The 17152-nt window shown below is 41.7% G+C and overlaps 1 protein-coding gene across 4 annotated transcripts in view; it reads right to left on the bottom strand.

Moving 5' to 3' along the window:
- The window catches only part of Ube2f (ubiquitin conjugating enzyme E2 F (putative)), a 36126-nt gene that overhangs the window by 16313 nt on the left and 2661 nt on the right, over window positions 1-17152 (bottom strand). For 2 of the 4 annotated variants that reach the window (XM_021198151.2, XM_029538749.1), the window contains exons 2-4: window positions 15561-15691; window positions 10090-10119; window positions 6952-7017 (exon numbers count right to left, since the gene is read on the bottom strand). In XM_021198151.2, coding sequence (XP_021053810.1) covers window positions 6952-7017; window positions 10090-10119; window positions 15561-15678 — 214 coding nt within the window. In that variant the 5' untranslated portion in view covers window positions 15679-15691. Of the gene's footprint in view, window positions 1-6951; window positions 7018-10089; window positions 10120-15560; window positions 15740-17152 lie in introns of all 4 variants that reach the window. The other 2 variants (XM_021198152.2, XM_021198150.2) reach the window with 2 other exon arrangements.

The following is a 17152-nucleotide window of genomic DNA, read 5'->3' as shown; positions in this document are numbered from 1 at the left end:
CTCAGAGAAAAAGGGCAGGGCATCTTTCAGGATGGCTGGCTCTTTCTTCAGGGCGCTGTAGTCACTGTGTCCCCTCTTAACCATCCCCTGCCCTGTGTGAGTCACCTCTTTAAGGACAGCTTCCAGATTCCCTACGAGGATGCCATTTCTGTGGGAAAGCTGATGAGATCTGACTGCTGTTTCCCCAGCACCTGTGTAAAACTTCCAGTCATGCTTAACCAACAGCCCTCCCCTGATAGATGGCTCAGAGCTTAGGGGTACAGTGGGGGAACTGGAGAATTCTACCCTCTGCCTCAATGAATGTGTGGTGAGATTCCTTAGGAAATTGGTGGGGCAAAACCCTACGAGGATGTCCAGGCTTCTTCAGGTCTGCTAACAGCACAGCACATAGTCTGTCTCTCTTGCCTAACTGGACCCAAGCCAGGTTCAAGAAGGAACTGCAGGGGCTGCTGCCAGCAGAGGTGCTGCAGCCTCTTAGTCTCACTGTGGTATGACTAGCACTGTCTTCATCTTTAAAGCAACAACACTAAGGTCAACTGTTTCAACTTTCTACGTAAATCAGAAACATAAAGCAAGTTTTACCAGTAAATATATCATTACTAAAAGCAGGCTTCTTTAAGAATTTAGAGGCTACAGGCTGGTGAAATGGCTCAGCAAGCAAAGGTGCTTGCTTCCAACCTGAGGACCTGAGTTCAATCTCCAGGACCCACAAGGTGGACAGAACCAATTTCTGTAAGTTATCCCTTGACTTCCACCCATGAACTGTTGCATATGTACATACAAAAATAAATGAGTGCCGGGTGTGGTGGCGCACGCCTTTAATCCCAGCACTCGGGAGGCAGAGGCAGGTGGATTTCTGAGTTTAAGGCCAGCCTGTTCTACAGAGTGAGTTCCAGGACAGCCAGGACTAACTACACAGAGAAACCCTGTATCGAAAAACCAAAATAAATAAATGAATGAATGAATGAAAGAGAAGAACTTTGAGGCTGTGCCAGTGTTGTTATCCACAGCCATTCCTGGATGGTAGCATTCATACTCTGGTAATCTCATAAAAGACTAAGCACTAAGTGTCTTTACACACACTCCTTGCTCAATGCTAGTAAGGCTGAAATAGCTCAGTTTACTGGTTATTTATACCTCTTCCATAAGAACTGGTGTCCAGCTCTTGTTAGCAAGACAAATTTCTTTGGGCCACTGATGTAAAAGGCTCCTAGATTTACTTTTGCTTTTGTAACATTTTAATTCATGTGGATGCTTGTTGCAGGAGTGCCCATTGAGCCCCTGGTGCTGGACTTACACACCGTATGAGCTGAAGTGGGTGCTGTGATCCTCTGGATGAGTGGCAAGAACTCTGCATCATTGAGCAGTCACTCCAGAACACCTCTGCCATTTTATTTTGGGGAATGGGGTGAGGGTGGAAAAAGGGAGTTAGAGACAGGGTATCCTCGAGTAGCCATGGCTGTCCTGGAACTCACTCTGTATACCATAATGGCCTCAAACTCAGCTTGGCCACTACACTCAGCCAGTTCTACTTCATAGACTTAAGTCTCTGGTGTAGTGGTTTTAAAAGTTCTTTTACAACTAAGATGTCTTAGTAAAAAAGTTCATTCATTCATTTCACAGAATGTGGTGTTTTGTTTTCTTCTCTTCCAATTGGCTGCTTAACTATTACTCTGTTTCCTCTGCTGATACGTTACTCTGATGTCAGTTTGGCTGAGTTGAGAACATAAGAGATAGTGAGGTAGAGCTTTGGGAGTCTCTGTGAGGCCTTTCCAGACAAATCACAACCTAAGGAGTTGTTTGTTCAGCTCAGGGTTTGAATAGACACCAGGGAGGTTGGCGGGACTGTGGAAGTAGGGCGGGTTGCAGTGACACTGGTGAGGCACCCAGGACCTTTCCTGTACTGCTTTTCCCCGGTTTGCCATGTTCTAAGGTCTACCATACCTTCCTACATAATGAACTGCCACCTCTAAAATGGGGAGCAAAACAAAGCCTTCCTCTTTAAAGATATCAGGTCATTTATCTTTCGTAAATACTCCTGGATTTGGGACTGGATTTGGGAAAAGACAATTGGTTTGATAAGTTGTTTAATAAATTTAGCTCCTAGTCCAGTGATCTTGCTCTCTTGTAATTTGATTTTAATCACCATAGTACAGGATCTTTATGTCAGGTTTTTTCACTCTGCAGACCACATAGCCCACTCTAATTTCTCTTCAGGAGTGACTATGCCCCATATAAAACACACTGACCCACTACAAAGCTGTGCTGCAGCCACCCCTTCTGCCACACTGTATTTCACTGGCTGGCTCTGCACTGCACTGATACTATTCTGATTTTTTAAGATGTTAGTGTGTCTAATGTGCTTCTTCTACTATGTTTCTTCTGCCCTGATACCCTTCATTTAATAATAAGAATTATGTCTTATAAAACTAAGATCCAAGAACAGACTGCTCTATTTTTTTCCCTTTTAATGGAATTCTTCTCTCCAGAAAATGATGTGTTTCTTAGTTAGTTCTTCCCTACTCAGAGCTGAGTCAGACTTGACACACCCTCTTCACTTTACTACTGACTTGCAACTTACAGTGCGGCCAAGGAGCAGACTACCCTGCATAAAGCCCGAGCTCAGCTCTGCCTCAGGTTTCAGGGTGATGACTCCTTAGTGAGCTCCCTCTGGTTTCCGCCCCCCCCCCCCCCACTCAGCTCAGCTCCACAATCCATAGAGCCCAAGAAGGAGGCCTCCTCTCCTCCGGAGTTGACAAACAGTAGACTACACTGTAAAATGTGCCATGACTAGCATAGTGTGACAACTCTATTCCACAGTTGCTGAAGTTAAAAACATTTTACTTCTTGGCAACCGGGACTGCATTCTGAAGTACAACAGGAGAAAGCTGCTGGCTCTGGCCACTGTCACAGTTAGAGGACTTACCCTTCCTTCCTCTGGAGCTTTACAGCCTGCGCTCTCTTGCCTTCAAGGCATCCCAGGTGGAGGTGGCTCCTGGGAAGAGATTCTCTAAGGATTCATGGACACACTAACACTTGCCCTATACCAGAATGACTGCTAGGTGCCCTAGAGGACCAGAAGTCTCACCAGCTCCACTTTTACTATTTCACAGCCTGTCTCTACTTTAAGACATGTACATGAACACACACACACACACACACACACANAGAGAGAGAGAGAGAGAGAGAGAGAGAGAGAGAGAGAGGGCAACTTGGATGTTCTACATCATCATCATACAAACAGGCCTAGAGGGTTGAAGAAGCACTGGGAGTTGAATCTCTGTCCTCACAGTGGTTTTTCAAGACAGAGTGACATTGGACATACCATATCCCATTTTCTGCCACTGGTTCAGATACCACACAGAGATGATTAATGTTTCATTTAGGCAGTTTGGTTTCAAGCTGTGTGTCCTGTAATCCCATCACTCCAAAGGTATAGACAGGATGATCAGAAGTTAGACATCTTCGGTTACAAAGTAAATTATGAGACCATCCGAGCCACATGACACTCTGTCTTAAAACAACACAAAATACAAAAAGACAACCCCAACCTTAAACTACTGTGAAAGGCATTGCTTCCTGTTGCAAAAAGCAAACAATATGCTAATAAGCAATCACCAGGGCACCTCTTAAACCCAGCAAGTCACAACTCCCAAGGGACAAAGCACTCAGGAGATTCTTGGAAGTGAGAAGTGAAGGAAGACTTTACTAGAGAGCAGGAGGCTTTAACAGGTAATGTAGATGGCAAGCAACTCTGAAAACCTGAAATGACACGAGTCTGCAGTGCCAAGCTTCAGATCAAAGTATAAAGAATGTGGTGATTAAGACCCACTATGATACCAACACTAAATGAGTAATCTTCAATAGTTTCATCTCAGAGTTTGATCAAAAAGGGTTTGATTAGGACTCAAAAAACCTTACCAATGTGTTCAAGTGCCTGGCTGGTGAAATCTCCTTTAATCTGCTTTCAACATAGCCCAACAATGTACTAGATCTAGCACTCAATTCTAAGATAATGAAAATACTATGACTTTTGGTTTTAACTTTGAACTTATCTTTTGCATTAATTTTCTGTTGCTATGACCAAACACTATGACCAAAGCAGTTTATAGACAAGTTTATTTGGGCTTATGGTTCCAGAGGGATAAGAGCCCATCACCATCATAGCAGTGAGCATGGCAGCAGACAGACATGGCAGCTAGAACAGAGAGCAATGGGAATGGTGGGAGGCTGTAAAACCTCAAAGCTCACCCCAATGGAGGTACTTCCTAACCCTCCCCAAATAAAGCCAAACAACTGGGGACCATGGATTAAAATGACTGAGCCTCTACATGGAATTCTCATTTCAAACCAGCACATTCAACTCCCTTGTCCCATAGGAACAAAATGCATTTAGCTCAACTTCAAGAGTCCCCATAGCCTTTCAACTTCAACACTGCTTAAAACACCGAAGTCTCTTTTCAGACTCCAGGCAGTCTCTTCACTGTAAGCTCCTTGTAAAATCAAAGGCAAATTACATACTTCCATTATTCAATGGCACATGACATTACAAAAGTGTTAGGAACCAAGTAGAAGCTAAAAACTGAGATGGGTCCACCTTGGATTATTATTCAGGATAGATTTGCTCTAGTAGGCAAAGCCCAGGAGAAATCCATTCTAGGAAAGATTCCTGCTATTAATATGCTTTTCCTGTTATTGTTAAATATATATAGCAATCACTAGGTATTAGCCCACCCTTTTGAGCAGATCTCTACAGAACAGTGAAGATATACTGTCTTATAGTGATGCTATATAGACAAATAGATGGTTTCCTAACCCTTAATGATGATCCTATAAGAATTCCTAAAACTATAATAATTATCAAGCTCTTTTATAATACATTGCTATTAAATCCGTTGTGATAGTCAAAACAGCAACAAGAACTCTACCATTCTTTAGTATCATGAGTTAATTGCTTCTGAGATACCAAGCAGGAATCTACTATTCAGAGCACATTCCAAGAGGTTATAAAACCAGTAACCAAAGGTCATAAAAATGGAACTAATGGTTTGCTATAGGTGCTTGGACAAAAGATAAAATATTGACTGAGTTTATCTATACCAAACTTCAATAATACCTTGGTCACAAAAGTTATGGTTTTTAAATCTCTATGAACCTGCAGAGCTGGTGACAGGAAATATATGTTTAGCCAGATAATTACTCCTAATAGATATACACGTAAACAATCTCTCTGTTTAAACCTATTTGATTTATGATTTGAATTTGTGTGCAAACTTATGATAAACTTTTTACCATGTGATCATGTATTCTGAAAGATATATAAGTGCTAAGGACAAAGAGAGGAGGGCACTCCTTTTCCCCTTTTTCCCTTAGGGCAGATCCCCTTAACTGTTCATTTCCCCCTTTTCTTAGACCCCTTAGAGCTATGCAGTTCCTATGGAGGTAGAAAAAAGGCTGGTTTTTCCATGTTTAGTTAGCCTTTACCCACATACATTATTGTCCTCTAGCATCTTCATGGAACTGATATCAGACCAAAGGTACAAGTATGTCCCAGAGCACTCTATAAAACCTTCACATAGGTTTAAGACAGGTTTTTGCTTGGTAACTCAAGCTGGCTTAGAACTTGTGACTTTTCTGCCTCAGCCTCTTGAGTGCTAGGATTATAAGTATGCACCACTGCAGCTAGATGTAAACAGAATTACAAACTATCAAGAACATTTTGAAATGGGATACTTATCATTATAAAACATTTTCCACAAGAAATAAGCCACTCTCCTTGCAGAGATAGAAGTCCCTGTTTATTCATGGACTCATTATCACATAACAAAATTCTGTACCTCTCACTTTTTAATTAGTTCATGACTCATTATTCTCACTCCAAATAGGACAACACCCTCTATTTTTGCAAGGAAACTGTCCTGTTTGTTTTCTTCTTTTTCTGTGCATCTTAGCTTAAGTAACAATATGAATGTTACAGTTGCCAAATGACATCAGAAACATCTGTGGACTAACTGCCCCAGAACAACTCTGGACACATACTCATAAACCCCAAAGATCAGACTACTCCAGCCTTAACAAGTGTCACATTACCTTGTCAGCATGACCTGAACACAAACCATCCCTCTCTCTTTTCTCTACATCATAATCCTTTGTATAATTTTCACATCTTTGAAGTACTGGTAACATTGTTTGAATAATGTCCTCCTCTGGCTACTTTAGTATTTTCACTTCAGATACAAAGTGTAGCATGGGAAACAGCAGTCCCTTCAGATACAAAGTGTAAAAGGGATGCAGCTCTCACTCTAGCACCCTTTACAAACATCTATGAGCTGGGTTTTTTGGAGAAACCTTGAGAACTGATTTCCTTACTCTTCCTACTCTACCTATCCTGAAGTAGCATGAACTGGCTACCAATGGTTGGCCACTGAAGGCAGACATGGGTTGATGATCAGTAACTCCTTTAATGAAGGATAGATGCTGCTGCCCCCTGTAGACTAAGCACTTGATATAGTCCTAAAGAGGACAGCTAGTAATCTGCTAAAACCAGGGCCCAAGTGGTGTGTATACAAAAATCCACTTGATCCTGACATTGTCTAAGATAGGATTCATGACTCTCCTCTGTAGATGAGGGCTGCAGCTAAGCAATCACACCTCAGTCAAGCTCCACTGGAGTATTACCAAAACCCACTCATGACTTCAAAGCCCATACTCAGAGCAGGATGCCATCAGTTTTCCTTGGTGTTGGCTGTCTGGCTTTCAGAGTCACCCGGACACTGCGTGCCTCACACCTGCTGTACTTTATCTGGCTGTAAGACATAGGCCACATCATCCTAGGGAATGGGAGAGTGCTAACAGACCACAGGACACATCCACAGAAAGACAGATTTGAGCAGATCTTTACACTTACTGCTTGAATATTACATGAACACTGAAGTATGCAGTATTTATTACCTGGGCTTACAGTCAGCTGAAAGCAATGAAGCTTGTTTGGATCAGGAAAATGTACTTTACATGTACCTGCAAAAGAAAAAGCCATTAGGAAGGTCAGGAGTGAGCGGTGTCCACATGCTGAGCTAATCTCCAAACACCGCTCACAAGCGGTAATCATGGAATATACCTCATGGCAAGCTAGGGTTCTGTTGTCTTTGCCGTTCACCCCCTTAGTCTTACTAGTTAATTCCAAATCAAGGTATTTACTTCAATTTTTAAATGGTCACTAAAGAGTTCTCTTCTTATAGAATTGTGCTATTTACAAATAAAAGAGACTATCCCTCAAGGACATTAATGTATGTGGGTAAAGACTAACTAAACATGGAAAAACCAGGAAAAGAAGCACATCGAACTTCTGTTCAAATTAGTCAGTACCACAGAGATCCACATAGACATGCAAGCCCATCCAAAGTGAAGTTAGAAGTGAGATACTAAGTGTTAGAGGCCACCCAGAATTACCATAACACTGGGGGAAAAGAAATCTCAGAAATCCACCTGCCTCTACCTCCAGAGTGCAGGGCTGCTTATCTTTAACCTCAGCACCTGGGATGCAAAGGCAGGCAAGACCTCTGAGTTCAAGGCCAACCTAGCCTACATGAAACACTGTATCAGGAAGTGGGTTCACAATTTTACTGTTGGTCTTGCTTCATTTTGATGTTTAATGACCACGTCAGACATAAAACATTGAGATAAAAAACAGAGAACAGTTTAAGACTCATGGGCTTTCTTTTTTAGAGTAGGGGGAAAAACTCCTCAATCTATAGGGGTCAGAAGCAGTTTCTGAAATACACTACCACATTCTTTTTTTCAGAAATAACCTTCTGAATTAGTCTTCCAAGAATACAAAAATTAGTAAGACAAGTTTTAAAAACCAACAAAATTACCAAAATCAAATAACTAACCTTAAAGCTCAGGAAAGGATAGGTTAAAAAAAAATTACATACACACACACAAGTGTATACATACACATACATATACACACATACACACACACATATCTATATACACACACACATACATATATGTGTTTTTAACCTACCTATGTTTTTAATGTATCCTTATACACACACACACACACACACAGAGAGACATATATTTTAGTTTTCTCTATATACAATAACATCTATCTAAGGAAATGTCCACTTTCAGAGAGATGCTTATGCATGTGCATATACGAAGCTCTGAGGTCATTCCACAGTCTCTAATCACACTGCCAAATAAAAAGCTATCCTTATGGCTCTGTAAATATTTTAGAAACGTTTTAAAACGGACAGCAAAAGCATGAGCATGTGGTGGCATGTTTCTTCCTTAGCACGTTGCTATGCAGAAAACATGGGAAAAAAGAAGCAAGTAAAATAGTGGATGCTATCTGATAGCCACAGAATAGGAAAACAGGCTAATGTCTTTTCCAAATCCTACAAGAGTCACATCAAGCACAAATGCTAGCTCTAAGGGGAACTTTCTGCGGTCTCTGATGAAAAGGCACTTTAAACAAACATGTGAGTCAGGTACTAGAACACAGAAAATCACTGTATGATGCTTTTTAGAAGGAAATGCCCTAACATAGGCGGTGAGATAGATGGAGAGCTCATCACCTGGCTTCAGGCCTTTGCCATCTGCCTGGGCCACACCACTCATACTGACTCTCCAAAGCATTTTAAAGAATACCACCTTTTACTTTTGTTCTGCTCTTTTATTCCCCCACTTAAGAGTCTGGGATTGAAAACAGGGCATTATCCATGCTAGGCAAGTACTCTGCTATTGAGCTACCGCCTGAGCTTCAAAATTAACCTTTCAATAACATTCCCACACAATACCTTCAGTTTTGGATGGAAGCCACTTTGAGGTCAAGCTACAGAATTAGGAGGTTTTAGATGAGAGCCATAGCAGAAATATATTTTCTATCATAACCTGTTCTTCCCCCATACAAATGTCAGGCATCAAAAGTACTCGTTCAGCTTGCCCAGGAAGTACACACCTTTGATCCCAGCACTCACGAGGTAGAGGCTAACAGAGCTTTTTGAGGCCAGCCTGGTATACATAGTAAAGTCCAGGCTAGCCAAGGCTGCATAGTGAATTTTAACAAACAACTTGTCCGTGCCCTCACAAACTAACTTCACAACTACCCTCGGATTCAAAATGACTTTTAAACCAAATATTACAATAAAAAGCTTAGCAACAACAACAAAGTAAAATAGCCAAAGCTTTCGGGCTCTCATAAAATGTGTAAAATATAAAATATTTGGTGAAAGGTTAGTGATAGAAAAGTAGAAATCTGATACATATTATCCAAGTGCATTTCTCAATGATCAGTGCACTGCCCGGCCCATGTGTGTTTTCAGGAAAGACAGAGTGAGGGAGCACATCTATGGGTGAAGGGCGTGGAGCAGCTTTTTCTCAAACACAGACACAAGGCAACAATAAGCATCTCCTGAATCCAATGAAAGCACACCAACAACGGGGCTGTGCGCTCCTGACCCCCACATCTTCCCATTCAGGGAGAAGGGGGAGCCGAATCATGCCTCCACTGCACCTACACAGATAGCATTCCACATGTGTGACTCAGGACTAGACTCTTTCTGTTGTCTGTTGAGACAGGACAGCTCTCTGTCACCCTGTCCTGGAACTCACTCTGTTGACCTATCTAGTTTCATACTCAGAGATCTGCTTGCCTCTGCCTCTTAAGTGCTGTGGTTAAAGGCGTGTGTCACTGATACCTGGCTAGAACCTCATTTTAGATTTTGCAAAAACAAAACAAAACAAAATGCCTCTTCCTTTACGAAATTAAAATTTATTCTTTTTTTAAAAAAGATTTATTTATTATATGTAAGTACACTATAGCTGTTTTCAGACACACCAGAAGAGGGCACCAGATCTCATTGCGGATGGTTGTGAACCACCATGTGGTTGCTGGGATTTGAACTCAGGATCTTCAGAAGAGCAGTCAGTGCTCTTAACCGCTGAACCATCTCTCCAGCCCAAATTTACTCTTAATATACACACAAAATAGGCTTTTGCTATGCAAAATTATTAGAACAAAATGAGTTTTCTTCATGTCATCACTATATAGTAATAATTTGACAGGCATGCTATACTTACAAGGTAAATTAGCTTCAAGTTCTGCAACCTCTGTAGAAATAGAGAGACTTGTTAATAGTAATCTTCATAATATCACCAGCTTTAAATAAGCAATTCCTCCTAGGTTACAGAAGAAAAAAAAATAAGCTAGATGAACTGAAACCTGGTCTAGAATTTATATTTTAAGCCTAACTTCACACACACACACACACACACACACACACACCATGCATTTATGGTTTTTCCCCAAATGTGCCTTCACTTCTTGGCCCCAGTCCTCTCCCATGAGGCCTCAGACCATCCAGTCCACATCCTCAGTTACTCATTGTGTTTAAGTCCAGCATCCTTCTGCACATCAAAATTACAGCTCTCCTTCCCCTTCTCATGCTAACTCTCTCCCATAAGGTAGAGACAAGCACCATGCCTACTCTTACCACTTCTATTCCACAGAGAATAAGAAGTATTAGAAGCTGTTTACAGAAGACTATTATACCAAAAAGGCCCTAGAGATTCCAACAGCAAGGAAACAAACATTAAAACTTATAAATTGAAAACACAAAAACCAATCAATTACTTTAATAATGGACTACTTAAAAAAAAAAAAAAAAGTAATGCCAAGAACGGTAGTGCACACCTGTAATACTAGTTCTCTATGAACTCAAGGCCACCCAGGTGTTCCAGAGCCATGCTCTCTCTTTAAAAAATAAAAGTGTATAATAAAACAGGAGGGGAAGGGAGGGAAAGGAGTTGGGAAGGAGAGAAGAGAGAGAAAAGAAACACAGAGGGCTAGAGGTACATTAGGGAGAATACTGTATGTGGGAGGGTCCATGTTCAGTCTCCAACACTCTACAGAAAGACAAAAAGAAACTAAGAAAGCAATCCCATTTACCAAAAATATTAAGGACTAAATTTAATTACAGACATGAAAGATTTGTACTCTCAAATTGTAAATATGGAGGACAGAAACTACATACAGAATGGAATCCATCACTCAAAGACTCTCACAGGGCAACCCCACCACGATCTCAGTGGCAGTTCTCACAGAACCACAGGAAGATCCACAGAATATTGAGAATGAACAAAGTTTACAACACTGTTTCTGACTTCAAATTATATTACAGAGATATAGTAATCAAAATAATGATAGTAATATGGCCGGGCAGTAGTGGTGCACACCTTTAATCCCAGCACTTGGGAGGCCAAGAAAGGAAGACAAGAGCTGAGGGAAGCCCCAAACACAGCCTGCTGACTACACCAGAAATCCTATCAAGACTTCTTGGTTCCAACTGTCAGAGCAGGCAAGGAATAGAATCCTTGGAACATGGGATTTCAATAAAGATGACTGGCACTTTGTCTAGCCCAGTGCAGAACCTAAAACACCCAGTCAAATCTGCACAGTGCTCCTATAGGAGAGTTGTCAACCATGGCAAGTGGTTTCTCACGTAAGTAATGACAATCTTAGTGAAAACACAAATCAAACTCTAGCCAAAGTAGCCAGTCAGCGGCTTGGCAAGCCTGAGGGCCTCTGACAAAGCAACACAACTCAGGTCTGACTAACACTGATTACCCCACAAAATAACAAAAACTGACAAGTGTTTTTAAGCTGCTAAAGGCTTGCTTTCACAAGGCGACAATGCCTCTTTTGCTAGGTGGCCTAGCAATTCTGGGAGGCACCTGCACCTTGCATAACTCAGTGGCTACCTAACTTCCTTCTGAGAAATTAAATTCTTTTCCTTTCTAAATAAGGATCAAACCACAGTCCACTGGAAGCTTTACCACAACCAGATTACAAAATCTACCCAGTTACCACAGTGATTCCCACACCTCACAAATTCACCTCCTCTTGCTTTGGGTAGCTCACAACACCTGGCTCTGCGTCCTTCTGATCTGCTACTGCATCTGCATACCCTTCATAGATGTCAACCCCTCTAGAAAGCACTGCCACAACTAACTGGCTCAAAGGTATTTTAGTACCACTCTAAAATGCAAACCGCAATCCCGAAAAAGCAGTTTTCTCTAACAAAAGTCAAGGATCACTGAGTGTAGCCCAGGACTTCATGCCACCTACTTTTGACCTGAGCACAGAAAATATCAAGGTGGGTGTCTATCTATGGCTTCTAGAGGCCCTCTTTCTCCATAAGGCTGTTTGGTGTATTTATGTTGACTATCCAAGTTCCCCAAACAATCTCACTGGTGTTTAACTTTCAACAGAACACATAAGGCTGTGTTTGGTCAAGTCTGACCCCCCACTTGACTTAGCAGAACTTGCTAGACTACCCCTCAGACTCATGTGCTGTTAAATGCTGTGAGAGCCTTGGCAGTGTGGCAAGTCGGATTAGTGTGGGAGATGCCCTGGTAGAGAGTAAAGACCCAACCACACATTAACACACAATCCCTCACAGTCTTAAGGTGCTTGGCCAGGGCTCAAAGAAGACAGGAGTGGGCATCCAGCCTTTCTTGTTCTGCTTCTGTGCTCCTAGAACCCACCAGTTGTCACCAGTAAGTGGCAAGACCCCATGAGCCTCTCCCCATCTATAAAAGCACTAATTTTTTGGCCTGTTAGTGTCTGTAATCTTTCCCTTAGCTCTTTGGGATGCCAGTGTAGATGAGACTTCTGTCCTAGATGCTATCACTGGGACTCTGGACATATGGTCTTTGTTCTAGACTGTTATGGCTGTACAGACAAGCTATAGACCTTCCAACACAGTCCCCACCTGACTAAAAGCAGAACAGGAAGGACTGAGCCTTTTGGTAGCCTGATGACAGCTCTAAAAACTGAGCAAAGGCTATACTAGGGCATTCTCCTCAAAGTGAACTCATCCTCAGCCTCCTGCTTCCTTCGCCTCCCTCCACTGTACTGTCTCAGACACTGTTTAATTGCTCTGCAGGACAGACCCCTGCCTCTCCCTTTTGGGATGCAGCTTGCAGTAATAAGTAAGTCCTAGACACAGTCACACACTTTCCTGTAATGTGCCCATACCCACGAAAGACATCTTCACATGAGCCTACTTTACTGCCTAGGACAATAATCCCAATTATAGCAATCTTGCTAAACTCAGACTCTTTCAAAGTCCCTAAAGAGATTTTTGTCTGGAAAGTTTTTCACCATGATGATCACCCTGTAGCTGTCTAAAAGCTCCCAGGTTGAGTCCCTAGGCACAGATTTGGTGGAGACCTCTGCCAGAACTCTTACTTTAACTTGCATTTCTGCTCTTAAAATTACATGTTTAATCTGTTCTCCTAGAGCCTGCTTCACTCCCAAGATGTGGGTCTGGCCATCCTGCTGCAACTATTTCAGGCTTCTTAGCTTAAGTCTCTCAGCTCTTCAGGTGGAAAGTAAAGCTCCTGCCTGGCAAGACATTAAAAGTAAACCAAGAATTACCCCTGAAGAACCTGCTATGACACAAAACTCCTGCTATGGTCTGAAAGCGCCCAAACTTCTTATTAAAACGGGATGCCCAACGCAGTAGTTTTAAGAGTGATTTTGCCTCTTCCTTCCAAAATGACCAGTGATCCTTTCCTCCTAGGATATAACAATGGAGGCTTCACCTTGGACGCAGATTATAGTTCTCACCAGAGACCAATATTTATCTTTTTCTCTGATGGAGGGGATGGAACCCAGGGCCTGGCACATGTGAGGGAAGTGGCCTTATCTCTGAGGCCAACCCTGCTTGCTTGCTTTTTTCTTTTTCTTTCCTTCCTTCCTTTCCTCCTTTTCTTTTTCTTTTTCTTTTTTTTTGAGACAGGGTTTCTCTGTGTAGTCCTGACTATCCTGGAACTCACTCTGTAGACCAGAGCCAACCTAGAATTCAGAGATTGGCCTTCTTCTGCCTCATGAATGCTGGGGAATCCTACTGCCTTTCTTTCTTTTTAAAAGCCTATGCACACTAAAGGGAACACCCTTTATCAAACATAATTTTCCCTTACAAACATGGATAATTAATATGACCTTAGGAGAATTTTAATCATATTTCTGTGAAATCTAATAAGAAAATTATAATGTGTACCATTAACAGTTCATATATTTGTGTGTGTGTGTGCTTGCATGCAATATGTAACATAATTTAATGTTTATTTAATGTTCATTGGTGTTTTGCCTTTATGTACATACATCTTCATGAGGGTGTTAGATCTCCTGGAACTGGAGTTATAACAGTTGTGAATTGTTATGTGGTTGCTCTTAACCACTGAACCATCTCTCCAGGCTCCAAATTCTGCACTCTTAACCTTAATCTTCTACACTGCAGATCCTGAGAAAGATACTCCTATTGTTTACAAGGTTTACAATTGTTTAGTCATAGCAGACAATGTCTAATGTGGGACTTGGTCCCAAGTGCTTGGTATATATATATATATATTGCCACATGAGGGTGGCAATATAAAGAGAGTTTCTTCTCAGCTGATACCCCAATACTGCTCTAAGTGCTGCAACTACACCCCAAAACTTCTCTACCTGGCTCTCCTGACTCTGGGCTGCCTCTACAGGTGGAACCTCAAGGATTCTGAAGAATCAAATGCCCAGGTTCATCCAAGGGAAGTGTTCCAGGCCTATCCTCTGAAGTTTATGATTTGGGTTGTTCTGAACTTACAGACAAGAACAAGATGTGAACAATAATTTTACTTTTAACCAACCATCCATAAGTTTGTCAAGATTTAAGCTAATTCAAAATTTAAGTAGAGGAATTATACAGAAGACCCTATTAAATATGCACAAACCCACTGCCTTCAACCTCTACATATACATGCTTCCACATGTGTACATCCTTGCCCCCATCCCATGCACACAAGAACATGCATGCCACATATATACGCCTATGCACACTAAAGGAACACCCTTTATCAAACATAATTTTCCCTTACAAACATGGACAATTAATATGACCTTAGGAGAATTTTAATCATAATTCTGTGAAATCTAATAAGAAAATTATAATATGTATCATTAACAGTTCATATATTTGTGTGTGTGTGTGTGCTTGCACGCAATATGTGACATAATTCTTTGAAGACACCAGATTTTCACAGGACTCCTTAGGCTATGTCCCACATGAAACAAAAGGATCCTAAAAGTCCCTGTACCAGGCTGGAAACTACAGCTGTGCATCCTACAGAAAAGGGGAAAGCAGAGGAAAATAACAGCAGCACTCACGTGCCTCGGTCCTGCCAATTCCAACTGCCTTACTCTTTCCACAACACAGCATAGCATAGCAGAGCCAAAAAAGAATACTGCTGGTGTATCCGACACCACAGTTCTAACACCACATCCTTGCTATTACAATCCTGCCTAGTAAAATAAATCCTTCCACTCTAAGTGACAATCACACTTTTTTTTTTTTAAGGTTTGCACCACAATGCCTAGCTGATTATACTTTACAATCATTTCAAAGAAGTATTCCCATTCAACAGACTACTGTACATTCATCCCAAGGAGCCTCCAGACAAGCTTTGTTCTGTTACAGGGTATAAAAACACCTCCCATGTGTGATGATTACCTTTAACAAGCAACTTGTCTCTCACAGAAACCCTCCGAGTAGAGTCAGATGTGGAGGCTGATGTCCGGGATCCTTTGAGACCATCATCCCGCTTCAACTTGCTTGCCAGCGTTAGCATTCCTGCCACCTTTCTTCTGGAAGACAGGCAAGAGCAGGGTTAAGGGCCATGTCTCCAGACACTAGACAAGAGAAATATACAGGTGTTTTTACTTTAGAGTCTCTAAAATTGGTTTAAAAAAAAAGTCTCCATATATTAACAAAACTAGATTCCTTCATAGGAATCTGAGAAAGTGATGTGATTCTTCTTCTTCTTCTTTTTTTTTTTTTTTTTTTTTTGGTTTTTCGAGACAGGGTTTCTCTGTGTAGCCCTGGCTATCCTGGAGCTCACTCTGTAGACCAGGCTGGCCTCGAACTCAGAAATCTGCCTGTCTCTGCCTCCCAAGTGCTGGGATTAAAGGCATGCGCCACCATGCCCAGCTTAAGTTTAGGGGAGAAGTAAGTTTCATCCTCCCTAGGTACACAGCAAGCCCCACCCAGTCCCATGCATCCCAACTAGCACTCATACACCAACCCCACTGTTTTCAAATGAACCGTGTCCCCACAACAATAGAACCCAGGTATGGCCTGGGTGTACAAGTCTCTAGGGCAGAAGGGACATCTGATGCTTGCTTTCCTTCCCCCTCAGGGGAAAAGGTACACAGCCTTCAAAGGACTGCTGCATTTACAGGTTTGCAATGCCAACATCAAGAGCAAATTAGAATCCCCCAAACTGGACTCTTCCCTGGTTGCTTCCAGACCATGTGAATTTCAGGCTCTCAGGCTGTAACCTCCCTGGGAAGGACAGCAAAATAGAAAGGCAGGTGAGGTAATGCTCCCAACTGCCTGCAAAAAGGACTGCCACTCACCCTGTAAGCCTTCAACTGTTCATTCTAACAGCAGCATTAGAGCAACAGAACTGTTGGGCGGAAGGTACAGGCATTTCCCATGCACTGCTCTCTCCATTCTCATTATCAGCATTCTCTACAAGGTTTTATTTGTTCTAACTGATGGACCCTAGTGAAGGCATTATCACTCAGAGTACAATTTACATTAGGATGTCAGCAATCCCTATCTCCACAATCTGCCTTCTGTTTTTATTACGCAATTCCATCAGTCAGACACTCCTCATACCAACATTCCAGTAATATTTGCATAATTTCCTTTCTTGTTTAAAAGCATTTCCTTTCAATATAGGTCTGATAATTTCTCAGTCAAACAAAATCTAAAACTTACAGATAAGTTTTACCTGAGAGGTCAAACTTGAGGCTAATACCATGAACACAAGTATATTCCTCTCACCGGGTGTGGTGGCACAAGCATTTAATCCTAGCACTTGGGAGGCAGAGGCAGGCGGATTTCTGAGTTCCAAGACAGCCAAGGCTATACAGAGAAACCCTGTCTCAAAAAAAAAATCTTAAAAAAAAAAAAAAAAAAAAAATATTCCTCTCTTCAGAATTTAAAAAAAAAAACAAAACCTCAAATGCTCTATCTAGTTTCTCATGCCACATTCTGTACGCAGTATCCCTAGTGAAGGGTAGATTTCACTTTGTACC

Source organism: Mus pahari, chromosome 5, assembly GCF_900095145.1.
Source record: "Mus pahari chromosome 5, PAHARI_EIJ_v1.1, whole genome shotgun sequence".
Taxonomy (NCBI): Eukaryota; Metazoa; Chordata; class Mammalia; order Rodentia; family Muridae; genus Mus; species Mus pahari.
The sequence above is the reverse complement of the archived record's forward strand: the minus strand, read 5'-3'. Positions and strand labels throughout refer to the sequence as shown.